The sequence below is a fragment of the Anguilla rostrata genome, chromosome 8, assembly GCF_018555375.3.
Source record: "Anguilla rostrata isolate EN2019 chromosome 8, ASM1855537v3, whole genome shotgun sequence".
Lineage (NCBI taxonomy): Eukaryota > Metazoa > Chordata > Actinopteri > Anguilliformes > Anguillidae > Anguilla > Anguilla rostrata.
The window spans coordinates 19,271,938-19,298,917 of NC_057940.1; the positions used below are offsets into that span (position 1 = coordinate 19,271,938).

A 26,980-nucleotide genomic window follows, 5' to 3' on the forward strand; every position below is an offset into this window, starting at 1 on the left:
TTCGACACTAAACTGCCTGGGTCTACTTCCAGCATTTGTAAAGGAAAACAACAAAACAGCGTAAAATATTAACATAATGAAATAACTATTTGAAAAATGAAGGGCGACACGTTCATTAGAAGGACAATATCAGTCATGAGAAGCAGAAGTGTTATAAAGTGCAATTCCTCTTTAACTACAACTATACCCACTTTGTCCACAACCCAAAAGGCTAACAAACAATAACCTACTTAATATGCATAATTAAAAATGCATCCTAAATCCTAAAGAGTAAAAAAAGAAAAGAGTAGCTGTAGTCACACCTGTATGTATCCTAGTCACTGGAACACAGGGAAGTCTCTCCTGATTGTAACTAAAATCATTCCCAGTAACGATTAGGTCAGAATGAAATAACAGATCATGTTATTTCCTTTATACTACATTATGATACATTTCATTACTCAGTCTGCAATAATTTAGCATTTTGTTGCTCAAGCCTACACCGGAATGCCTCACCTGGAATTTGAACAAGCAAGCCTTACAAAGCCTAGTTCATTAACAAAAACATAAAGCTTACAAATCCTGTTACAAATCTGTGAGGAATGTTAGCTGACATATTACTTAACACATACTTTTCTTATTAATATCAAAGCAATAAAAATACACTCCATATATATACATTTTATTTACGTTAGCCAAATTATTCAAAGGTTTTTTTTTTTTTTTTTTTGCTCTGTTGTGCTTATTATACCCCATCTGCCCAACGCAAACATTAATATTTCATTTATTGTCGGAAGACCTAGGACTACACACTGAGCCAACATTTTCAATTCTAAAACAGATTCTCAGGCCTCAAAAAACACAAAAAAACTGTAGAAACATGCAGGACAAAATCTGTAAGAAGACATTCATAGATGCTAATTAATGAAAATAAATCAGAAGGTGCAATTTAATTCTGAACTCTCGTTCACCAAGGCAGCTTGGGGTATACTTACAAAATGAGAGATCGTGAGAGCATGGAGATATTCGCAATATGTCATGGCCATGCTGTTCTCCAAGCTAAAAACACATGGCGCTAAATTGGGTTATTCTGACCTGTGTCGATGCTGCTCTGGTTGCTGTTGGCACGACCCAGGCTGAGGCTACGATGGCTGGCGTTGCGGGACTGGGAGAAGGAGGAGGTGGAGTCGATGGTGTTCCTGCGGCCACTGAGGGAGTTGGTAGGGTATAGGAACTGGGTGTAGGACACCGTCTGCGGAAAGATTGCATACACCCAGTGCTTAGTGCCTTTCCCTGAATGCTGTGCATTCTCACACTTAGAGCTCTGGTCTTTATTATTGCCACATGCTTGTGGGTGCTGTGACCACGAAAATATAACCAGATGATCAACACTCATACAGTGTTGACCTAAAAGACATTTGAGAAGTCAATAAAGGTGAAGACGACGACTTTCTACTTGGATACCTGGGAATCATTAGTGCCTGTTAGTGTTATATTCGGTGTCAGAGCCAGCTGCCATTGGAAAGTGATGCCCCAACCTGAACGGTTATGATTAAAAAGCCCTCCCAAACACCTGTGTGCTCACTCTTGTAGAAATGCACCCCTCCAGAACAGTCTCACCTTTCCGTCAGCACCCAGTTCTACTCCTTCTAGCCCGATCACCATCTCCTTGGCACTGACCCCACCCGAGGGATGTCGCTGGCGCCCACTGCCATCCAGTTTCATGTCCCTGCCAGGGCAAAATATTGGTTTAGTCCCTGCCCCCCCAGACAGGTCTTGCCCTGCCTCCTCCCATCCCATAACCCTTTTTGTCCCCTGACACTGCCAGGAACTCATGACCATGATTCCATAATGTCAGCAATGATTTAGGCAAGGTGATTTGGACGGTTAAATCACATTTGTTGGACACTGTATCTCACAGATCACAGATAGATAAGTATTTAAAAGCATTCACATAAAAAAAGAATGTTTGACATAGTATCACTGAGAAGTTTTCAGTCTGTTTTATGAAGGAGATTTATTTTCTGAACTATTCTGGTTTCCATAATACTAGACAGTCTGTTACATAAAACCATATTTTGGCAAAAGTTAAAAACCCTTCAAAGTGTTCACAAAGGAAACTGGACATGAATCATAGTTTCTGGAAGTATTCCTGTGGAAAGTGGACTTCAATTTCCTGATGCAGTATGTTCTGGCAGCCACACAAACTACTGTCAATCTAAGTCCAGGTTTGTTTAGAGAAGAACTACAGTACGACTGTTTTTTTTTCACCTGTAATCAGTCAATTCCATAGGAAATAGCAGTAACTCTCTACTCTAAGAAAAGAAGAGTGTTGCATGTAGCTAGTGCAAAAAATAAAGTGGCGTAAGCAATTGTTCTCTACCTGTAAATACAAATAAATGAAAAATTAATAAAATAGTTTCACTTAAAATGCAAATAACTTCTAATGGCACAATACAATTAATTTTTATTTAAAGTTACTCAAACTGATCATCATGATACAGTGGCTGTTAAAAGGGGATACTAAATGTTCAGCCCTTTTAAACAGCACTTCTTTGCCTTCAAAGGAGGCTAATAATGTACTGTAACAACTCCAAATTTAGTATATTTATTTAACATATAAACAGATGGGTGACAAATTAAAGGACAAACCAACATACTGTCTCAGTAAGGTGTTGGGCCACCATGAGCCCCCAGAACAGCTTCAATGCACCTCAAAATAGATTCTATAAGTCTCTGGAACTCTACTGGAGGGATGGAACACCACTCCTCCAAAAAACATTCACTCATTTGGGGTTTTGATGATGGTCGTGGAGAGCTCTGCTTAACACGTTGGTCCAAAATCTCCCATGGGTGTTCAATTGGGTTGAGATGTGGTGTCTGCGAAGGCCATAGAATATGATTCACATCATTTTCACACTCATCAAACCATTCAGTGACCCCTCTTGCCAAGGGGATGGGGAATAGTCATCTTGGAAAAGAGTACTCCCATCAGGATAGAAATGTTCCATCACAGGATAAAGGTGATCCCTCAGAATAACTTTGTATTGATTTGTAGTGACCCTTCCCTCTAGGGGACAAGTGGACCCAAACCATGACAGGAAAATGCCCACCTCAGCATAACAGGGCCAATTATGCAGGCCTGTGCCGTTCTCTTGGTGTACGCCACACATGCACTCGCCCACTTGTCGAGAATATGGTAAAGGATGACTCGTCTGATCGGATCACGTTTTTCCACATCTCTGCAGACCAGTGAAATGTGCGTTCCAGTGTACCTTATTTTGAGCCAGTCCCCGTGAAGTGTCCGGGTAAGGAGTTTTTACTCCTGTGGACAGTAGATATTTGTCTACAGTTTTTACTTGCTAATATGCAGATGCAAAGCGATCTTACCAATAAAGTTTGGCAAATTATGCAAATATAAACAAAAACCTCAACAGAACAAGTTTGACCATCTCTCCCTCACTTTAAGGGTACTCTCACAGAAGATGGATGTCTTGCCTATGTGAAAAATACAGAAGAAACTTCAAAATAACTACAGGGGGTGTAAATGAATGCGTCCTCAGCGCCTTCCTCTCAGCAGGTGCTGTGCAGCAGATGAAATTCGTTTCACCCTGCTCACAGCTCAGGGTCAATGCAATGCCACATCAGTTCAGAGTAGCCCACTATTGCGGCTGTCGAAAGCGTTCAGGCAGATTTAATTGTCCCGCATCAGTTAAGTGAGGGGGCTTTATTTTCATTGCAGTTGCCACCATATTTATGGACTAATTAACACCCCTGCCGAACAGAGGGTCTAATTTTAGGCCGTGGAAAAAAGAGGAGGGAAAAATTCATGCACATGCAGAGAGGAACTTTATCTTAATCTACTTTCCGATGAGACTGTGAACGGAAAGAATCGATGACAGCAAGGTCACTTATATGCAACTGCATTCATATTACTTCTTGGGGAAACCATGGGAATAAGAGGACCTTTTGCATTTAAGGGAGGGGAACATGAGCTGACAAGTAAAGACACCCTGGGCTGTCCAACTAGAAATGTGTTGTAGCTGGGGCGGTAGGGGACAGGTCTGGTGAGGAAATGAAGGTCACCATCAGGTCACAGGGTCAAGCACTCTCAGTATGATGAACTTGGCCAGCTGTCCGAGCAAGGTAACAGGGCCATTTTTCTGGACTGTGACTAGAGGTCTTGCCTTATTTGTTCTCAAAGATCTTTTCACTTGAGACGTCCTACGCTTCCCCCTAGCATTCAAATGATGCAGAATTCAATTAGAAGTGTACAGTACTAAATGGTTTGTGCATATACAGTAATTCACCATTAATGGGTGACCAAGTCGAGATTGACCAGATAAATTCATATCTAAGATGTTGAAATAATCTTAGGGATTAACCTAGGTGGAAAGTCCATCTTTCAGCAGAAATTTGATCAACTTTTTGTGCTACTGAAATTTGAACATCCTATAATTTAAAAAGACATTCAAAATTAAGAGAGCAAGGACAAAAATGTGTACTGTGCCCTGAATTATCTTTCAATCATCACAAAAATTAGTCACAAAATAAAATTTCAGGTTAGAAGAAAACAGAATGTTATAATTAATTGGGCCCTTCCAACAAAGGCAATTAATATTTCAGTCACTCACTGTGCCAGTGCTCCAGACGCTTGGGTCAATTAAAATCATAATTGAATCAGCCAGTTAATATCATAAGCTAAAGAAAATTAAGTCCTGTAATTGAGCTTGTTAAGAAATAAGGAGTGAGGGTTAGCAGCTCTGGTTCTTGGTGATCACAGAAATCTGATCAGTACTTGAATGAGTCAAACCATTGATAAATGTGGAGGCCTGCATGGGGTTTATGCCCCCCCCCCCCCCAGGGGCAGAGAAGATTGGTATGTTATATGGTATATGACCCCCATGTCATTGTTCAGTAGCAACACTTATAGTTGAATGAATGCATGCAAGCTCATATCACTTGCTAGCAGCTTGCAGAGTGAAATACTTCATATGAGAGGACCCAGCAGCTTTTGGAAAAGGCCTTGAGCTACTAATGGACATTGAACAAAGAAGAGAAAAAACCTATTGCCAAATTGGAGTTGGGAGCCATTTAATATAAGGACTATGATAAATCTGAATTAGTTTTAACCATTTTATTAAGTTTTCTAAATGGTTCATTGGGTGCAATCTTGGGAAACAGAGCAAAAGAGCTTTGACTTCAAAGGCATCGTAATCTGCAGCCTTTTGCTGTGAAATGACTCCCTGCTCTATAGCAGTGCAAAAATCCCTTCAGCAGATTACCTGATTACTTGTGAATGAACCAGAATCAACCCAGGCTCAGTTACAGTGTCACTGGACACCGTGTGGTGGCTCTCCAGTAACATGGCACGAACGCCTGACCCCCCCTGCTTAGATGTCACGGCTCTAAGTCCCCATGTCCTCCAACAGCACATGACAGGAAAAATATGCCAGCCACAGACTAGACAAGAAACTGAGAATCCAGCGCAGCAGCGTGTCTGGAACAGGTCATGACCACAGCAGGAGTGCAAACCTGGGGCAACCCAGAACGAGTGCTGACGTTTTGCAATAGCCGTTTATAATAAAATGGCAAAACGGCTGCCTTAATCTAAATATTCTGACACAAATTAATAGTACCATTAATAATATCTGAGGACCTTATCTGACCTTTTGGAAGCTGTAGAAAAACAACTTTTAAATGCTGATGTTAGAAACTTTCATGGAGACTTTAATTTTTTTAATGTTTATTTTTCCAAGATTTCCTAGAGCAAATCATTTGTCTTCTCTGACAACCAAGTGTGAACCCATTGCAGCAAATTGAATATTCTGAATCTGACAATCGCAATGTATGAGGTTTCCCATAGAATTACTGTGACATGTTGTTGTTTGAAAAAACGTTCAGGTGGAATAGTGCTGCATTTAAGTATTGCCTTCCAAGGCATAAAACGTTCCAAAAATGTGTGCAGGGACAAGCATTTAGGTGAGGAACCCTGTCACATCGGGAAACCCGCCGCAGAACATTGGGGCATTGTGCGCTTGTGTTCTCCTCAGGGGAGTGCCCGTTTGCGGCAGGGAAGGCACCGGAGATGACTTCATTATGAAGGCAGCTCCGCACATATTGGCGAGCTGCGCCCTGCAATTCGGGGCACCTGCCATTGCAATTTATACCCAGAGATGCTTTGATCTAGCTCAGATAGCCGAGCAGACTTAAAAAGAGCTGTGATTCCTCACAAGTGACATATGCAGTCTGGAGGGCTCTTTTCCCTTCTGAGTCTCTGCTATCGACGCACTTTCAGGCTACGCTGGCCACTGTCACGCTGAGGACCAGAGCAACATGTAAACTGTATGCCTTAAAAATAACAATGACTCATTCTAATGAACCTGTTGCCATAGAAAAGGACTATTTCCTTTCCACAGTCATAGAGCCGTACGTGAAAGGATCCAGGTACATCAATAATACACAGCCCTGATCCTGTACAGCCGGACAGTGATGACTTACCTGAGGCCTGTTTTTGCATAGGAACCCTCTGGTACTTGTAGAGTTGTTCATACAACCAACCATGGTTTCTTACAACTGAATTTGATCTTGCAACAGTGGTGCAGCAATAAAGGGCCAAAAATAGTCCTTTATGCAAAGAAACCCATCTGTATCTTTCCCACCTGTTTTGAAGAGTGGATTTTGTTCTTAAACAAACCCCTGGTTCCAAACCTGCTGCTATGACAAAGCCTGAGGGCAAATGAATTAAGAGTGATGTGAAATAAGAAAATGGTTGGCTTAGTTCACGTGCTGTTTTTTGGTGATTTCACATACGCAGTACTGGCCATTTACTCTTTTTGTCTGAGACAGAGGTCATCATACTGGCTATGGACCGAATCTCAAGACTTCCTGCCCTTGGCGGTCAATGCTCCTTAAGGATCCAATCTAGCGCAATATGTTTCTGGACAGGAGCCCCTCTCAACAGATCGCCTCATCATCTGCTGAACATGACACAAATGGGTATCAGTTGTTGGTGGGGAGCAGCGTCTAGACACTGCGGTCAATACTCTACATACTACCCCAGGGCTGCTAAACAAGACAAGTCATTGCTGGGTCTCAATCAGTTATGGTCTCTTGTCAGGCAAAGCTTGAGCCCGCTGTGCACGTCTGTCAGCTATCACCCGCTCTTGGTTACAGGCACGGTAATATGTCTCTCCGGGGTGTAATGTGTTACAAGATACAGATGGATTTGCGCTTGGGCTACCTGACCCGACAGACTTGCCCACAGAGGCGAGTTCAGAAAAAGATTTAAATACCCTTTTCACAATGGTCTTTCTAGTACAATATAGGCACATATTACATAAGCCTTCTTTTCCTTCTATACAGTGCCTACAGGTTAACTTTACGACTGCAGTGTAACTGCAGAGATTATGCACCTCAGAGTCCAGGCAGAGTACAGCATGAACCTGGAAGTAGCATATGCAATTTGGCCTTACTGAAATCGAAGCTCTTCTGCCCTTATCGATATCAAGCTCATTATTATCACTGATGCAAAAAAAGCAAGCATTAAACTGAAATGACTCACTCTTTTCATTGATTAAAAAAAAGACCTTCTCAATGACAAACGATTGTGCATATCACAATTTCTCAGCAATTCATCAAACAGTTCTTGCTATGAAAAAGGTCAACAAAATTAAAGTTTTGCAAAAGAGACCACAGGTAGTGTGGGTCACTGAAAAAATAATTTCTTCCAGAAAACTGACATAAAACAACTAAATATATATATATGTTCAAATGAGATGCCATGGTTTGAGCATTGGTTAATTACTGTTGTGGCTTTCGGCTTACAGTAACCCATTAAAAAATAAGGCTTCATTAAAGTAAATGAGTAAGTGAGGACATGATTCATTTTAATTCCACTTTCAAAGTTGGTAAAATTACAGAGCTCTGAATTGTCTATTTTCTTTGCATTCAAATCTACTGTTCCCTGATTTAATAAGGCCAGTGTCCACAATGCATTGTGGGGAGAAGAAAAAATCGAATGTGTCAGTGTGTGGGTAAATTAGGTTCAACTTGTGAAGGACCGTGATAGGAAGAAGGAAGGACTGTGAAAACTTTCATGCTTTTGACAAATGTTCCTGCTCACAATGGATGTCTAGACCAAAGTGCAATTAGGTTTGCACAACAATAGTACCAGAAATTCCATAAAGAGTTGCTACAGAGGTTAAATTTTTCATTCCGGCAGCAAAAGAGCAAGGCCATGGTTACCTTTAAAGGGAAAGAAAAATGTAAATCCTTGTTCAATGTACCTGGAACCAGTTTTATCCAACCCAAAGATATTACTGGCTTTGGTCTGACCCCTGAATGCCAGAGAAGACAAAGTTTGTAACAAAAAAATGCATTAACTTGCAGTAAAGAGTAGAAGCAAATCATGCTACGCAACTAGCAGGCAAGCAAAGCGCATCATGAATGGGGCAAGGATGTAATGCACTGAGCAAACTGCATTTGGCCACAATGAAAACAAGTCCACTGTGTTCTTCATGAAGGGAACCAATGAAAGCAGAGAACATGAACCAACTAGAAACAGACAGACACCGGTGTTAATGCTTCTTTTCTTTCATTCATTTCATTCACCCATCCACCCTTATACAGCACACCTCTCCATGTAATTGCTCCATATTTCACTAAGGTTTCTTAAATTGCAGTACAGGGTGCTTCTTAATCATGAATGTTCAAGATTTCAAGCCAGAAACAAGCCCAACTTCAGCAGCTTCAAATGTCAATAATTTATAAGCCATACGATCAACACAACAGGATTGTTTTGTTCCTTCAGCACTGACCTGAAAGAATTAAATTCTCTGATCTTAAAGAATATAAGAAGAGAGAATTTGAGAAAATTTCTCTGCTCTAACCAGTGTGTTTTTGTTGTCCCATAAAGGGTGTTGATCGTTTTTTTTTTGAATGTTTGACAGAATGAGTTTGCCCCTTACTGCATAAGAAACCTCACTGAAGAAAAGGGGAGACAGCATCACGTACATCCCAGATGTAGACTAGTCCGCCACTACAGACACGAGGAAAGAAGTATGAGGGAGGAAGGGAGGGAAGAGAGGAAGGGAAAAAAACGTCCGCAGGAAAAGATGGAGGCTAGCATGCTGTAGAATACGTACCCTGCTTGGCTACAATCTCGATAAGGCAGGACAGATAATACACTACAGAGGGATCTTCTGCCACTGATAAGGACTATCCTATAAGAGAAAATGATGACAGCCTACATAAGTACTGAAGACACAAGACCTACAGGTTAAGATGGAGAGAAGTGAACAGTGAATGAAGAACAGAAAATTAGAAAACAAGAGCCTATATAATGTATATTTATATATGCATATGTCAATAAACATACATAAGTATCAATATATTTTTACTGTGCTTTTTATGGCTCAGATATTTTTTAAAATAAGGTATTTATTAAGTGAGTTCAAGATACTCAAATAATTCATACATCTGCAAACAAGTAAAATATATTTTCACTGTTTTTTTTTTTACTTGGGTCTTTTCTCAGAGTATCTGCATTTTACTCAGGTTCAAGGGGATAAAAGAATGGATGATAGTATCTAAGACAAATACTCAATATAACCTTCTATATAATGACATATTTTTTATTCAGGGTCAATAGAATGAAAATATCTGACTAAGGACAATCAAAACAAATATATATGTGTTTTTATTAGGCAGGTATGCATTTTCTATAGCCATTTCTTCTACCTGGGTCATTCTGGAATTTATTTATGTTTTGCGAGATGAAATCCAGGCAAAGGTAATGTAACACAGATTAGCCATCTGTACAGATGTAAGACAGTCTATATGGATGGCTAACCTGTGCACAGACCTGCTTTCTGCCTGAGCCCATCCCATGGGCTCTGCAATCCGCAGCACCATCTGGGCCCAATTACCTGCTCCTAACATTTCTGAAGTTTCACTGGCACAGCTGGGAGAGGGGTCGCGAGTTCACTAGCAACACGCTGTCCATCCAGCTGTCCCGACAAGACCCCCGCACAAGTGTCCTGAGGGGACCCCGTGGCATGGGTTCATGCAGTGTCCGGCCAGCCTGGTGCTTGTGACACTCAAGGTCTTTTCAGCATGTCACCAACACACCTTCCGTGTCAAAGCCAGCAGGCACTGAACCGCTCTCAGGCAAACCAGACTGCGCCAGATATGGATCTCCCATGCCCAAAGGGAGTTTTAAATGGATTTAGAGGGCAAAAATAAGTTTGCATTGATTTGTTTTATTTTCGATCACGCCCTGTGGGTTCCTACATTGGTAATACAGATGAGTGTTTCACAGTATAAAAGTTGTCGGCCCTTCTGCTTCGGTGCCACAAAATTGAAATAAACTGAAGCTCCCGGACCAAAAATCACATTCAAAAACCTCACAATTAAAAACTCTTTCTTTAATGTTCTATTTTTTAAGCACTTCCAGTTCTTTCATATCTACTTGTTTTTCAATTATCCCTGCTGTCCTACCACTCACAACAGATCGGACATTATTAAGTGAGCTACAGAGTACAAAAGGTACTGAACCTTAGTAATTCTCTCACAGTTTTAACTACAGACTTCCTGAGACATAATGTGACAGATCTTTTATGGTGTGAAGGGGCTTTGTAAAGAAACTATTGGATTTTATGGACAGTGTTAAGATATGGGAGGGGGAATGGACACACAGCATTCCTGCCTTGTTGTTTTTGTCTGTGAAATACTGGAACTCTGAGCAATCCTTTCCTGTCTGCCGACATGAGGGAAACCAAACAAAAGCTTGGACCCATCTACACATGCACTGAGTCAGATATTACAGTGAATATAATAGATTCCATGACGCTATTTATCATTTAATCTCTTTCTTATATGCGGCACCAAAGGAAGTTTATTTCTGTTGCTAAGGATGTTTCACCCCTAAAATGTTCCAAGAGACGTCCTTTATAGGACAAAAAAGGAAATCTTATCGACTAGTTTCTTGAGACTCCAGACAAACAGCTTTAACAACAGAATGTGAACAGCCCCCCTTAGATCCATCGTCCTCATAAGATCAAGGGAGCTGAGAGCTGAATAGGATTTTCTATAGCAAACTGTGACTGTCTACCTTTATCTTCATGTGAGATGCAAAGGTATCAGCAGCAACGGGATTACTCACTAAACCCATTCTTCAGCTAATTGCTCAGCTCAGCCTTCCATTTGGGTTTAATGTAAAAAATAAATAAATAAATGCTCGAAATCATCCATCAAAAAATGTCATTTTTTTAAAATTCCATGGGTAGAAATCTTAACATGCCACTTTGAAGACCTGATTTGTGTGTTTACAACCTGATGATTGTTCATTGGTTTCTGAAAGACCCAAGTGTGTTATCAAATAGTGTCCATTACACGCTCCAGATTTTTGAATGTGGGGTTTCATTGATTTCCAGTGGAAGACCATTGTTAGCCATGTTACAAAAATCACTGTGTTTCTCTGGGGCACAATTTTTCCCCAGAGTGCCTTCATACTGATCAATTTCGATTATTAATTTAAGGATTGTGCTTCAGGCCTGATCTCATTCTTTTGCAATGATAGCTGCAAAAACTGACAGGACTCACAAGCAGTAGTTTGATCCATTTACTACACAAATGTATTTCTATTTATTTTAGGACTATTGAGTGTCTAAGGTATCGTGGGCTCCACTTCACTTGAGGCTAGCTGAACATAAAATATTCTGGAGTCTGGATGCACTTAATACTTCTATGACGTAGCCATCTTGGATCAAACCACACTGTACCGGTAATCCTGGCAGCTGGGAGTTACCGAAATGAGGGGTGCATACCTTCCATTGCGTGTGTCATGCTGTCTCATGTTCTTGATGAAGTGAACCTTCTTGAAGCTCTTTGGTCTGGGTGAACCCGACAGAGTTCGGCATCTGAGCAAAACACAGGCAAGGATACAGGCCAATTAAAAAAGGATTTCCAAATATATGCTCCAACACATCCAAGTCTTTACTGGAATGAAAAACTAAGTTGAATGAAGGCTTCAGAAATCAGTCTTAGTCATTGACAGACCGGTCCACAAACCCACAGAGTAGGTGCTTGTCAGACCTGTGGTACATGGTTCTTGGGTCTCATATTATTTTACTGTAGAATTACAAAGTCTTCTGTATTATTCTTCCATAATATACATTAAGCCTCTTACATATTAATCCAGGTTAATCTGACCGGGTGAATTCGCATAGCAACTAACAAGGTAAAAAGTGGGTGTGTGCAAGAATGTCAGTCACCCAAAAAAAGAGGTGCAAGATGTGACATGACTCTGCAGCCCTGAGCAGCACTGAAGACTGGATATAGGCTCGCTGTACCTGCGCAGTGGTGCATTCTCCTCAATGTCCTCCAGAGTTTCCAGGGACGAGCGTTGGGATATGAGTCTTCGTCTGTGGTAACGCAAGCAGAGACAGCAAAGAATGAGAACAGTGAGAGGGCTGTCTCTGGTACCCCCAGCATGGGCAACTCAATACACAGCAGCTGTACTCTGTCTAAGGGTGTCCTGCCACCGGTGGCAGGACTAGGGAGTCAACAGGGCTACAGGTTGGGGGGGGGGGTGTCACTGTTTCAAGACGTCATCATGCCAAGCTGGGGGGAGGACAGAGCCTGTCACATCAGGACTGAGGAAACAGGAGACTTCCCCAAACAATGAAACAGGATTTTCAGCATGTGTTTAGGGCCAACAATACTGCATGCAAGGAAAACCCAATAAGAGGATCTGGGGAATACGTTGAATAATAACAAAATCATAATAATAAAGATCCACTGTTCACTGAAAAAAAAACAAGAGAAGATATTTAATTAAACACAACTGTCACTAAGGTACTTTCCATGTCATTTAACATGGTCACCACCACCGCTTCAGTATTTATTTTTTAAACAGCACTAACTGGTTAGACATATTTTTAATGCTGTAGTACTGACAGAGGAGCCGGAGATGACAGCAATTGACTCAAGGTCAGTTTTAAAGTTATGCAGCCACCTCCAATCCATCGAGCAATAACAAATGGATACAAAAAACTTCTCTTTAGCTATAAAGGAGCACAAAGGTTACCTTTGTATTGCGACGGTTGCAACGGACCTTGTACGAAATTGCCTCGACGGTTTCATAATAATGCCCTTGTAAGAGGATAAGGCAATAGCCACAGCATGGATTTCCGTCACACATCCTCCTAGGGGCCTTTCACTACAGACCAGTGCAGGGGTGGGCAATCCCAGTCCTGGAGGGCTGGTGTATATGCAGGTTTTTGCTTCCACCAATTACCCTGGCTAAATGAGCTAAACTGGCTGTACACATCAAGACTGGTCAATCTGTAGATTAGACCACAGTAAAACTTTTAATACAGGGAGACTCTGGCAATCATTTATGTGCTTATCAAGAAATGTAGCCAAAATATCAGATGGCATACATGTTACGGCTAATTCAATTATTACGATCAGAAGTTGGCATGAAATCCAGGAAAAGACGAGGCCCTTCTTGCCCACCTCTGGTACAGCGTGTTCCATTATGCTGAGGTGTGAAATAAGCAAGTTAACCCATTACAACCATAGTAATCCCCTGTGCCTCCTCCCCCAGCATCAGTAATCCCACTAGTTTCGCATAATTTCATAAAACCTGATTTTCATCCAGTTGTGTGCAAATATATATGAGGTTTTGTATTTAAAGTCCAAAACAAAGGACAGAAAAACACCTTTAAGATGGAGGAAATTGCATAATAACATTGGCCTCAGAATCAATGGAACCTTAACTTCAGTTGTCAGAATTTTTATTCAATGGATTGGAGGGGGAAATGAGCTAAAGCCAAAACTAACACAGGATTGCAGGACCAAAAAATTCAACCCTCAAAACATTCCCACTGATTCAACCTTCAAAACATTTGATTAATCAATTCTCTAAAGACAAGATGACAAATGTATCAGGGCGACTGAGCATTTCAGGCCGTACTGAATTTAGCTAAATGGAACCGAAGGTGCAGACATAGTGCTGCTTTAGTGCACAATTGCTGGAACTGAAAGTTAAATATGCATCTGCCAAGAGATAATCTGCTGGCATCGGGCCAAATCTCCTGCAAGGGCCTGTGTATTCAAAGCAAACATTAAAATATACACTCATATGACCAAAATATCGACTCTGTGATAACGTGCGTGCATCTGCTGATCTGTGCTTGGAGGAGACCAATAGACAATCCAATACAACCCAACCTGACACAAACATCTCTGTGTAAATGCAGGCACGTGGAGGAGCGGACACAGCAAGTGGTGCTACTCAGGAATCAGATCACAGAAACTTTATTGCTTTAACTCTGGTCAGTGAGCAGTGTCCATATCAAATGTGATCTAGTGTTGCCAGTTTCCCCTCAGCCAGGTTGAACCGCATTTTTAACTGCTCACGGACAAATCACAGAGTAGCCCTTTGGGGCAGTGTGGCAGTTAAGCTTAATCCAGCGACACAAAACATGTATGCAGATACACTTTTCCCATTATAAGGCTAGAAATACAGATGACAACCCAAACCTAATTACTATAGTGTTATAATACAGTGCTCAAACAACAGCAATAACACAAACACAAACACACGTGATCGTATGCACAGATACATGCACACAAAAGAAAACAATAAAAAACTAAATATAATAGGTTAAAAACAAACATGTTCACATTTTAGTTTTGGTATGCTACTCTTACTCTGCATTCATTCTCTTCCCCTAGGTTTTCAGATTGCGCTGACCTACTTTCTCCAGAAGAAATAGATTCCTTGATTTCCTCATTGTTCTTGTATTTACACTATTCTCATGTTACATCTATCTAAATTGTTCTTAATCAAATCTCTGCTTTGAATGAATGTAAATGTTTCAGAATCTGTTGATTTAAATTTATTTTTAAAGTCTGAAAAACAAATGAATTAACAGCCCACTTGTTTAATTATTTTATTTTTTGTTATTTTTTTATTATTTTAACAAAATTGATTTAGATCCCAAGTGTCAGCTGACTGAAATCTTATGGACTTTGGCTGAGTACAGGGTGTGAAGCAATGAGTTTATTAATGATGCAGGTGAAAACAACCCATATTTTACGTGACCTCCTTAAATTGCATGGTCCCCTCTTGCATGGTCCTTTGCATCACTTACCACAAACAATGACTGCGTGTGGTTAAGGAGTTTGCAGAGAACAGCCAGGGTGGTTTTCAATCCCACACAGTAGCGTTTTTGAGCAACTAATGAAACAATAGACCCCTGGATGCCCTTGTCAGATAAGGCAGTACGGTAAACGGCATGCTCACTTTCCTTGAGAGAGGGACAGGTTCTCAAAAATATCTTCCAGCAGAACACAGGGAAAGGGGACAGGCCAAGGTAAAAATAAACTAGTCAGTGGGGCGAGACAAAGTAATGTTTACAGGGGGGGAATGTGGCGGAAAGACAGGGCTGCAACGAATGGCCATTAGCATTCAGCAGGGTGAGATGTCACCACTGAGAAACTAGGCAAATCTGGTCTGGTGCAGTCACTTGTGTGAGAACTCCATAAAACACAAACATTGAGTACATTATGACTTGTGGGAGCCATCATTCTTCATATTTTTTCATGATGAATTAGATGTACATTGTTCTGTGCATAAACAGCAAGATTGCGAATGACAATTTCATTTTCGGAAAACACGATTTGGTATTGTTGCTTCCCCTTGTCCCTTTAACAGCTGCAGTTCATATACTGTACATGTCTATTAAATCTAAGTGCTGCCTTTGGGCCACAGGCACAGAATGACGAAGCTCTGACCTCAAGCGGGATGAAGCTCTACAGTAAAGGGAAGTGGAAATTTATTACCAGCTCGAGGGGTTATTTTGAATACTCAGAATAACCCCTGAAGAATATTCACACTCAGTTCAAACAATATACCCATTCTGCGCTACGCGCTACTGAAACAAAGAATGGACAGAAACTTTGCAGCTTGTCTCTGTGCAAGGGGTCTGGTCCTGCAAGTGGGGAGGGTGCTCTTGCCTGAGGCTGTTAATGTTTCCGAAATTTGCAAATGGCCTGCTCCGGTTCAACAACAGCAGAGTCACGTCCATGTGGAATGGTTCAGTAATTGTTTTGAGATATTAACTTTTTAATGTGGAATGGTTTTTTCCACTCTTGGAAATAAAATCAGGAAAACTTTAATTAAACCGGTATGAGATATGCTGGATTAAATTTAAAGGTGGACTAAGTTTTACTAATTAGCCTTGTATCATCTAATTTCTTCATTCATGTAATAACTTTATTCATAAAAACATTGTACTAAACTATACATTACATAATAAATATCCATTTTCACAAGTTGCACTAATGGTACAACCAAGCTAACCAGAACCAAACTACCAACTAGGGTAGGGCAGTTTTTGCACTCAGACACTAGTGGCTCCATGTATAAACAAACATAATATTATGTTAATCACGTTGTCATATTGATTATTACTAATGCAATACAAGTTTGATTTAGCGCCGTCGGCACAGGTTGCTGATGTAGGCTACTTTTTAATTTGTCAGTAGGCTACGTCTCATAATGACAAATGCCGGTTCAGTCGGTTTGCATAAAATCAAACCGGTTTAAGCTCGTACACCGGACCGGACCGGCAAAACCGGAAACCGACCCAAGCCTACTACCAACCCATATTACAGCCATTTCAATGACTTCCTTTCTTGTTCATGTGAGACTGCCATTGGTTGGCCATGGTTTTGTTGATCATTTGCCAAGTAAAAAATCCCATATGGCCTGTGAATAACGCTGGGAGAAGTAACATAACAGAAAATGTCAGGGAGCGCTCCAGCTCTGACGCAAAAAGTTCGAAGGAAGAGGCAATCAAAACCCTGTCATATACATTACATTTAGGCATTCAGCAGAAGCTATTATACTGAGCAATTTACAGAAGTAGTCACCGGTTCTGGTCAATGCTCACACTCCCTCCAGTGTGTGGGTCTACCGTGCACCAGACTGAACTCTGACCATTTGACTAACAGACCAGGCATCAGCAGGTCTGAATACTCAAGTCACACTCCAGCAGAATGGTTCCCATAATACTCTGTTAGTGCATAAACAAGCAAAAGACGGGAGATGGCTTTAATGCCCTCCTGTGTAAATATGTGTTCATCAGGTAAGAATGTGAACAAGCTTGGTTTCATTTCAAAGGGAATCTGGCTGAAATTACAGTCGCTTGGTTGTTTGGCCAGCAGACAGGGATGCGATGGGTAGGACAAAGGTGGGTTCTTCGCATAGCAGCACTCGAGCCACAAGGCAGAGGGTGAGACTGTGAAGATAAGTTCAGGAGCGCAGTTGTGACGGCACAAACACTGAACGCCAGCAAGCCTGGCCAGCTCTGGATTGCTGCAGTTCATTTATCACTGATCTCAGTCCGATCCCTTGTCACCTTCGCTTTTTACTATCCGGGCTGAGGAGGCACGAGGGGTGAGGACAGAGCATCGTGTGTAGCAGTTTTATTTTTAGATCTAAATGAGTGATGAGATGGAAAAGATGGCTACTGTCAAGCCTCATGCTCAATAGCAGCGCAAAAAAGGCCATCCATTTCCACCCCTCTGAACAGCAAGGCTTCGGCGAAAGCTACGCTGCTGTGGTCACGGCGAAAACGAGGCCAAAACAGCAGGTGACGGCTAACTGCGAAGCAGCCCGGCAACGTCCAAAGAGCCAGACCGTCTCGCAGGATGGGGGCGGGGGCCTCTTTGTGCGGGTCTATGGGTGGTGTTCAGTGGGGTGCTGCTAATATACTGTACAGAGGATGAGGATGAAATTCCACGTCATTATTTACTTCATCTTCACATCTGTCACAATAAACCTCCCACCCCTCCCCACCTCCCCCAGGACTCTCATCAGAGTTCAGAGAAAGAGGCAAATTTAGATGATTGGATTTTTTTTTTTTTTTTTTTTTAAACGCATGCCCTCTCCTGATAGAAGCCTCTCCGTTTTTCCTGCCTGCTGTTTCCCATGATGGCTCCAGTAATTATTACTTCAAGCCTGGCTGATAATGCCGCCTGCGTTGGAGAAACCCATGTGCTCGTTCGCTCAATTGCATCTGCAATTACTTGATGGTCCAACTGTGGTGCTGCACCCACTGAGAAATTAACAAATTACAGCAGAGCGCTGGTGAATTTCAGACCAAGCATGATTTGCACAGGGGTCAAATTGTAAGTGCAACATTCCACTGCCTGGTACTAATGAACATATTATTGCAAAATGATCTCTTCAGAATTCATTTGTTCCTGAAAGAGGCTTGTTTTCTTCAGCAGCTCTCCTGGATGACAATATATCTGCATGTATACTACTTAATAAAGCCGGATTCCTGAGACAGGCGCTTGAAGTCAACCATACATTTTGTCACAATGTTCCGGTTATGGTCATTTTTTGTGCACTTTAACAAAGCATGGTTATATTTACAAACCAACACTGACATATTTGCTTATTATGTGATCATTTTGTAGTGTGCAGCTCACTCTTCATGGGTGGCTTTAAATATCCCAATATTGTGGCCAGATTCTGTTCAGAAACAGAGAAAACACATTTAATGACACAAGGTCTGCATATTTAGCCTGGTTACACCAAATATTCAGCAGGAAATATGCTGCAGAATCTGTCACATAGCTTTTAAAATTCCTCAGAATGGGCTTCTCACAAACAGGCCATCAGTCATCTTATTAAGAGACACTGACCCACACAATAAGCAAGCTTGTTTACACAAAGCACTTTCAAGGCATCTGTTGACACTTTAAAAAGCTGTACAAAAACATCAGTCTATCATCTTCACAAAATACACCATGTGAGGATTTGTTTGATCTTCCTTTTCTCAGCACACTCAGCCAATTTGCTGGCACATTTTCTTTATTCAAGCAACTTAATGCTCAGCTCACAGTGCACTCCAAGAGAGAAATGCTGATGCTTAGTAGTCAAGAGTGAATCAGTGGTGAAGCCCAGTAAGCAAAAGAAACCATTCATCCATTATAATATGTACTGCATTTTTCCCCTTCTCACATTTTATGCTCTCTGTGAACCAAATTTTAAAGATTGTTATTAATTTGGCACATTTGTCATCTTCAGAGAATATATGACAAAAATCACTGACAATCCAATCCAGCGGTGAGCATTTTACCACATTCTAATCCAAGAGATCATATATACAGTGATTGAACTCCGCAAAGCCTGAGAGGGTAAGTTGAGTGAGGTGTATGCACAGATAGGCTAAATGGTATACAATAATACATTGGCCATATCTATGACATAAGGTGCTCAGGGGATTGTCAATGAGATTTCCATAGTGAAAGAAAACACTATACTACCCAGTGGTCCCATTCAACGTGAGAATACTATTCAGGGAATTCATTATGCTTGCTCACTAACACATTATTGCTAAACATTCTCTACCCTCTGATATAGGTCAACAGCAACTCCAACATCATGCAAGCTACCAAATTCTCAGATTTGGCCAATTCAGTTTAAGAAGTATAAAAATGTGTCACTCTTTCAAGGCTCCTGAAAACGACTGTACTTCAGTTATAGCTACATAGAAGCACCTGAGGAACTTCCTACTGCTTAAACAACCACGTGTCAATTACACTAGTTCAGTCAACCACATGATGACTTAAAGGAACCAATCAACGATGACTGCTATAATGAGGACAGGCTAGATGCTCTTGTTGCAGTTGCTAAGTATTAGCAACCCCTTCCCTTGGTGTTCCTGATTTCTCCAGCTCCCTGCAGTAAGATCTGGCATATAGCTGTTAAGAGCTCAATGCTCCGGGAGAATTCAGAATGCCTTATGGAGAAAGGCTCAGTGACCTTGCAAGTGGGGATTTGAAAACTCCTGAGTTTTTTTTGTGACCGAGTGATACATTTACTGATTGATTCCTAGTGTGGCCTGGCTTGTCCCTTAAGCTTTCAATTGTGTGCATGAGCAGGACACTTCCTTCTCTGAAGGAAACTTGAAATTGGAGGGGTGGGGGTCAATATTCTGGCCATGCTCTTGGGCTGACCTCCACTTGGTTCTGAAGAACATTGGGAGCTGGGATCAAATCCAACACCAACATCAACCTCCAGCGGACCTGACATCTAGCCTTCTTTCAGTGGTGTCTAGAGGAGTCAAAGTCTGTTCATGTGCACCATGTCCTAGCTGAGGTTATAGTATATACACTTTATACGTTCTGTTTCAGTTCATTTGAATGAGAGGGAAAATGGCTGTTCTCTATTGTTTTCCATGATCCAATAACACTGTGCTCTTCATTGGGGGTACAGGGATGGGGGAAGGTTAGAATTGTGGGTAAAAATTCAGTGAAGGTGCACACATTAAAAAAAGGTGCCATGTCCGATTTCTTCTGGAAGTGATTCTCTGCTGTGAATCAAATTACAGTCACACAGCAAGACGCTCTCCCTCACTACTATTTGTTTAGTATAATCATCAGAGCGAGCTTGTGTGTGTGTGTTTGTGTGTGTGTGTATGTGTGTGTGTGCACACATGTGCAAGAGTTATTGTGTAGGAGTGGATAGAAGGGGGTCGAGCAGTGATGACATCACTCAAATTAAATAGCCTAGACTCAATCTACAGAAAGTAGGTCTGCTCCCTTTAGGACGGTTTTGTCAAACCCCAGGGAGACAACCAGAGTAATAATGAGGCCAGATTCAGCTCAGGCCAGCTGCCATTTAACAGACGTCCAAAGCCAGCCCCCCTTCGCACCCCACCCCCACTTCCTTGGCCAGGCACTCGACTGTCGTGCTCATGCCAACTTCCAGCTGAACCAACATGGGCCTGAGAAGAGAAAACCTGACCTGTTCCAGCTCCTTCCCGTCACATGATTATCCTAGCTTTGCCTGAGTTTCCCCTACCAAAAAACTCAGCTCTGCCATTCATTTCCAGGGCATCCACCTGCAAAGCCCAGCAATCATGTTGTCAAGGTCACTCTGTGAATAGCTAGTATTACGCTTTCATAACAAACATGTTGGGGTCAGACTCAAAACCGTGCCAGGGCTCAGAGAAGTAAGTCGTTAATTCTTACATAAACAGGATAGAAAAAATATTAACTGCTGTCATAGAAATGTGCTTCCATTTGAACTCACATTACACAAGGACTGGGATGGGGACAATCAAAGGTTAAATTAAATTGTTATGCAAGTTTTTTTTCTGTTTGTTTTTTTTTTTTTTTTTTTAACAGGAGAGAGAATGAGACAGTCTGCCCAACATGTGTATTTATTTATTTATTCGCTTGATTCAGAGGAAGGAAGCAGACAGGGTAACGGATAGAGAAGGGACCACAGCTGAGTAAGAGCCATGGCAGGGGCTCAAGAGTCCGCTACCCTACATACTGCGCCACATGCCTTGCCAGTATTTAATACCATGCCCCTCCGCCCCATGGTAGAGAAAAAGCTACGTATGTTCTCTCAATGTTAATTCACTTTCATAGTCGGCGGCTGACTTAGCCTGTGATTGAGCCTGTGATATCTAAGCTCTAGGATGCAGCCCGTTCTTGTGGCAACGCCTTTACCGATGACGCCACTCACGACCCCCAAGTTTCACTGAGACGGTTAACAAAATAGAACGGCGACACGCTGACGGCCCTGTGTGGTGCTGTTCGACCAGTGGCTTGGCAGCTCATCTGAGGGCTTCTTCATCCTGGCTGAAAATGAGAGGGCAGGCGGGAGGGAGTCGGGGCTGCCGGATCAGAGGGAGGAAGCGGAGGCCGGAGACGAGCTGCTCCGACGGAGGCCCGGGCGCCCTGCCCAGCACAGCTGGGGTCCCTCATTCGCGTCCCCGGCCTCGGCGCCCGCCAGCTGCCCTCTCAGAGCGGCCCGGACACTGGGGGGATTGTGCCGGGGGGGGGGGGGGGGGGGGCGGGCGTACCGTTGGCTGGCTCTCACAGCTACGACTTAACTTAACATGGCTGCTGAACCTTACGGTCACACTTCTCCCCCCCCCACATGGGATGCAGTTCCCTGAAAACCCTGACCATAACCACAGGACGTGAGAGGGTTTCAATTTTCATGGCCAGTACGACTTTCATAATGTCCCTGATCATGTGATCATGCTGCAAGCACTTCCCCTACAATCACGAACAAAGAAAGCACTCCAGAGGCAGAGCATTTAAAATCACAGCATGGTCGTGTGTTATGGGCCGGAACGTTCAACAAAGCAGAACGTGGTGATTATCCACTCAAACAACCACAACGACACTGCATATATACCTATACAATAAATGCATCATCAAGGGGCATACACATACAGTAGGCTAAACATAATCTTGGTACTCCTCAACAGACACAGTAACAGTACTGCTGTAGCCTTCAACAGCAAGGCTATATAACCTGTGGTTTGCGTTTCCTTGCACATTCTTGCATTTAGTCGCTGTATTAAAGCTGAGTGGGCCTTGGCTTCACCATGTGCTTTACAGCACTTTGACCCCTTTCTAGTGCTATTCTACAATAATAAAACAGTCATGGGCAATGGTCATTTTCCATGCAGATGATTTAATTTTTACACTGAAATATAGAGATGTTGGAAAGTAATGCATTGCTGCTGTGTCTGGCTGTAGTGTTCAGGGAAGTGGTAACTTGAACACCATTCAAGTTAATGCATTGTTTTGCACAAAAATAAAAAGCTACAAAATGGAGGTTGGATTGGTTAATTTTTTAACTGCATTGCTCAGGAGCTCTGCCACTTAATGGGTGGAGAAGAGTGAAGCATTTGGCAGCACACAGGGAGCTCGGCTGGCACGCCTGTGCATGTTCATTCTGTGGTATTTGGCAACACTGGGGAAGTTACTGCACTTTATTTTAAGGTGCATAACGTTAAATGTTTTCTGGCGTGTGGATGGCAGCTCGTCTGGAATTTACTGCATGGCAGTGTCAGAAATGAAAATATTCTGCATTTTGATCGAGTGAACAGCTTCATGAATGAGATTTATTGTGTTCGCCTATCATGTTGGTGCATTCCTATTACGTATACAGGGTCTGGGTAGTTCAGTGGGGAGGGAGAGAACGGCTAGGACAAGGCCTGCCACTCTGCACGAGAGGAGGAGAGGAGGAGCAAATGGCTCAACTTGCTGTGGCAGCCTTCAGGTCACATGGCGTATTAAAGATGTTTCTGCTTTACAATGTCTTACGTTATCTTTGTTTTTTTGTTGCAGTATTTTTAGATGCAATTTTATGTCTGCTGTCAAACTTTTTCACCTCATTTCAAAACAAAATAAAATTTAAAATTTCCATCAATTTTGCAGATATTTTTGACTTCCTAGTTCCTCCTTAAGACCACAACTCCACAATACCTCTTGACAGTTACCAGTATATCCACATATGGAATGCATTTCACATGCAGGTCAATGCTTTAAATGTTGCAATTTCCTGTTAAGCATCTAAATGTACTTTTCCCCCTTTCTGCAAAAACTGTATCACTCAGCAGAAGCAGAGAGAGAGAGAGAACTCAGAGTTTGTTTGTGCTATTCACGGTCGCTGCTTAAGAGTCCTGCAGGCTTCACACAGCTTACTCAACAAATCACTGCTGGGTTCACAAATTGAACACTTTTCTTCCAACAGTGCGTAACCTATTTGCAGGTATAGCCCCAGCAAACCTTGTATAACAAGAAATGCCACTTCCCTTCTGTGCCCCATCAATAGTAAGCTGCCACCACGCATACCTCTCGCCGTTCTGATAGCTTCTGTCAAATTGATCCCATAATTTAGGGTCCTTAAATGTGTAATGCCACAATGAATACTCCTATAATGCAAACAATAATGGAAATACAAATTCTCATTACTGGACATTTTTAAATAGGGATGTTATAATTAGTCACATGAGTTGATAAGCCATGCTCATTTGACAAACTCTACACACAAACTACTTACAAGTGCACTTCCACACTCTAAGAAGCCAAACAACAGGCTTCTGAAGTTCAAACGACTGTGAGCCTCGAGAGCTGGGAATGCTTTTCACATTAAGGGGAGATTGTTACTGTCTGAAAAGAGGCAGCATGTTGCCAATTCAGATTAAACAAGTCAACCCGAACAAGTAAACAGCTATCAACACATCCCTCTGACAGCATGCTAAGTGTCAGCCCAGTATATGCCTCCAGGAATCAGAAAACAGAAATCGAAAACCACATGCCAGCACTGAAGCCAGATCTTCAAGTCACATTGTATAGCACTGACAAACAAACATAATTTATTAAAGTACTGATATTGACAATAGTTTCCGCCAACTGCATATTTATCTTATGACCAATTCCAGTATTTTTCAGTGTGGAGTCTTCTGGCAGAGGAAACATTTCATTTTTCTTTTTTTATTATTTTTTTTTTTATAACAGTGAGAGGCTACCCTATCCCCTCTTATTTTCTGCTCTGTTCACACAGGGAAAATGGCAGACAGGGCAGATAGAGATAGAGAAGGGATCATAGCTCAGAAGGCTCCATGGTGGGGATCAAACCTCCATCCAGCTAGAGAGTCGGCCACCCCACCGACTGTGTCACACATACGGCAGGCGGAAAGAAAATGAATATGCACCGACACAGAAAATGTACCAGAGGTAGAATGCTAATGCACCCCAAAGTGCATATATGAGAAATAAACCCTCATGGCTATAGTAACAGTGACTGTGCACCAATCACAAGGCTGCCCTACAGAGGGGCAACTCAATAGCCAAATTAAAACATGTCAAATTATCGGAAGGTCTCAGAGTTTGTGGCTCTGGAAAATCTCACAAAGGAGACGCCTACCCTCCCGCCTGCTTCCCACCGCTGATCACAGATCCCCTCTTTGCTTGGCTGGCTGGGCACTCTGATGGGCCCGTGGCCTCGCTCGCCAGCTTCCGCCATCCCGCAGCAGAGTCATCTCTTCGCTGTTTGTGTTTGCTTTCATAACGTGCAGCGGAGCCTGAGTCAACAGTGAATCTGCTGACTCGGGACCTGCCAGCAACCCAGGGCCAGCAATAACACGCTCCTCAGCTCGACCGGAGCTTGGGTGAGGAGGGCAAACTTGCACACTCCTACACACGCCGTAGTCTACCCCTAATGTTTGCACCAAACAACAGTGCTCAGGTGTCAAGTGGGTGAAACCTCATCCTGTCTCAGCAGGATAAGGATGATGAATCTCAAAAAGCAGGAGAGGAAGACAACAAAACTGTGTCACCCACTCATTTACATTTTAGACAAATGAATGGACAAAACAATACCTTCAAACTATAAGAATCTATGGAAATAAGCAAAGTGATACACATGACAAAAGAGCAGTCTTTATGGACTCAATGTAACTAATTAACACAAAATGAAAAAGGTACTGTCCAGTGAGAACCCCATTGGCTCCAAAGCACAGGTAGAAATAGCACAGTGTGGATAAGGAGATATGAGCTGTACAGACATCTACAGCTCAAGGTCACCAACAAAGACACACAGCTGAATCTACACATTCTTTGTACTATAGTGTTGATTTATGGTGTGACTATGATGCATCTTTTCCTATGTAACATGTGTAAGCAACCTTGAGATACAAGCCCATAGATCTCATTTCATACAGGCTCATCTTCCTGCAGCAGTATATCAAAATAAACCTGATGTATAGCTCACCGTTTGCATACACTAAGCAGCCACTTTATTAGGTACACCTGCTCACTAACACTAATAGCCTGCTCATCCAAACAGTGAATCATGTTCAGTGGGGTTAAGGTCAGGGCTCTGTGTAGGCCAGTCAAGTTCTTCAAGTTTTCCTGAAACAGGAAATTGCCTTCCCCAAACTGTTGCTACAAAGTTGGAAGCACACAATTCTGTAGAATGTCATTATATGCTGTAGCGTTAAGATTTCCCTTCACCAAGCCCAAATTATAAAAAAAACAGCCCCAGACCATTATTACTCCTCCACTAAACTTCACAGTTGGCGCCTGTATTCAGGTAATTCCTGGCATTCGCCAAACCTAGATTCGTCCGTCAGACCGCCAGATAGCGAACTGGGATTCATAACTCCAGAAAATGTGTTCCCACTGCCTTACACCACTCCAGCCGACGTTTCGCATTGCACATGGTGATCTTTGGCTTGTGTGCGGCTGCTCGGTCATGGAAATTTTATGAAGCTCCCAATGAACAGTACTTGTGGTGGCGTTGCTTCCAGATGCAGCCTGGAATTTGGTAGTGAGTGCTGCAACCGATGACAGATGATTGTTATGCGCTACGCGCTGCAGCACTTGGCAGTCCTGTTGTGAGCTTTTGTGGCCTACCATTGCGCGGCTGAGCTGTTGTTACTCCAAGAAGTTGCCACTTCACAATAACAGCACGTACATTTTACCGGGCAGTTCTAGCAGGGCAGAAATTTGACAAACTGACTTGTTGGAAAGGTGGCATTCTATGACAGTGCCATGTTGAAAGTCGCTGAGCTCTTCAGTACGATCCATTCCACTGCCAATGTTTGTCTATGAAGATTGCATAGCTGTATGCTTGATTTAATGCACCTGTAAGCAAAGTGTGCAACTGAAGTAGCCAGACCAACTAATTAGAATGGGTGTCCACATATCTTTTGGCCATGTAGTGTATATATAAGGCATGCAGATATGGTGAAGAGGTTTAGCTGTTGTTCGGCTAAACGTTAGAATGGGCAAGATATATGAACTAAGTGACTTTGACCATGATTATTGCTGGAGCCAGACATGGTAGTTCCAGCATCTCAAAAACAGCTGTCCTCCTGGGGTTCATGCACTGCAGTCTCTAAACTTTACAGAGAATGGTGCGATAAATAAAAATCACCCAGTGAGCAGCAGTTCTGCAGGCAGAAACACCTTATTAATGAGAGAGGTCAGAGGAGATTAGGCAGACTCGTTCAAGGTAACAGAATGGCCAAAAATGCTAAAATAACAGCTGTTTACAACAGTTGTGTGCAGGAGGGCATCTCGGAACACACAAACCACCTCAATCCTTGAAGCAGATGGGCTACTGCAGAAGAAGATAACACTAGGTTCCACTCCT

General features: G+C 42.3%; 1 protein-coding gene across 3 annotated transcripts in view; it reads right to left on the bottom strand.

Annotated features, from left to right (window-relative positions):
- The window catches only part of cables1 (Cdk5 and Abl enzyme substrate 1), a 48,158-nt gene that overhangs the window by 13,853 nt on the left and 7,325 nt on the right, over positions 1-26,980 (bottom strand). For 2 of the 3 annotated variants that reach the window (XR_010331815.1, XM_064346909.1), the window contains exons 2-6: positions 12,333-12,404; positions 11,808-11,900; positions 9,126-9,203; positions 1,600-1,708; positions 1,075-1,231 (exon numbers count right to left, since the gene is read on the bottom strand). Coding sequence is in view for 2 of the 3 variants with exons in the window: in XM_064346909.1 (XP_064202979.1) it covers positions 1,075-1,231; positions 1,600-1,708; positions 9,126-9,203; positions 11,808-11,900; positions 12,333-12,404 (509 nt within the window). In the remaining variant the exon portion in view is untranslated. The remainder of the gene's footprint in view (positions 1-1,074; positions 1,232-1,599; positions 1,709-9,125; positions 9,204-11,807; positions 11,901-12,332; positions 12,405-26,980) is intronic. The other variant, XM_064346910.1, reaches the window with a different exon arrangement.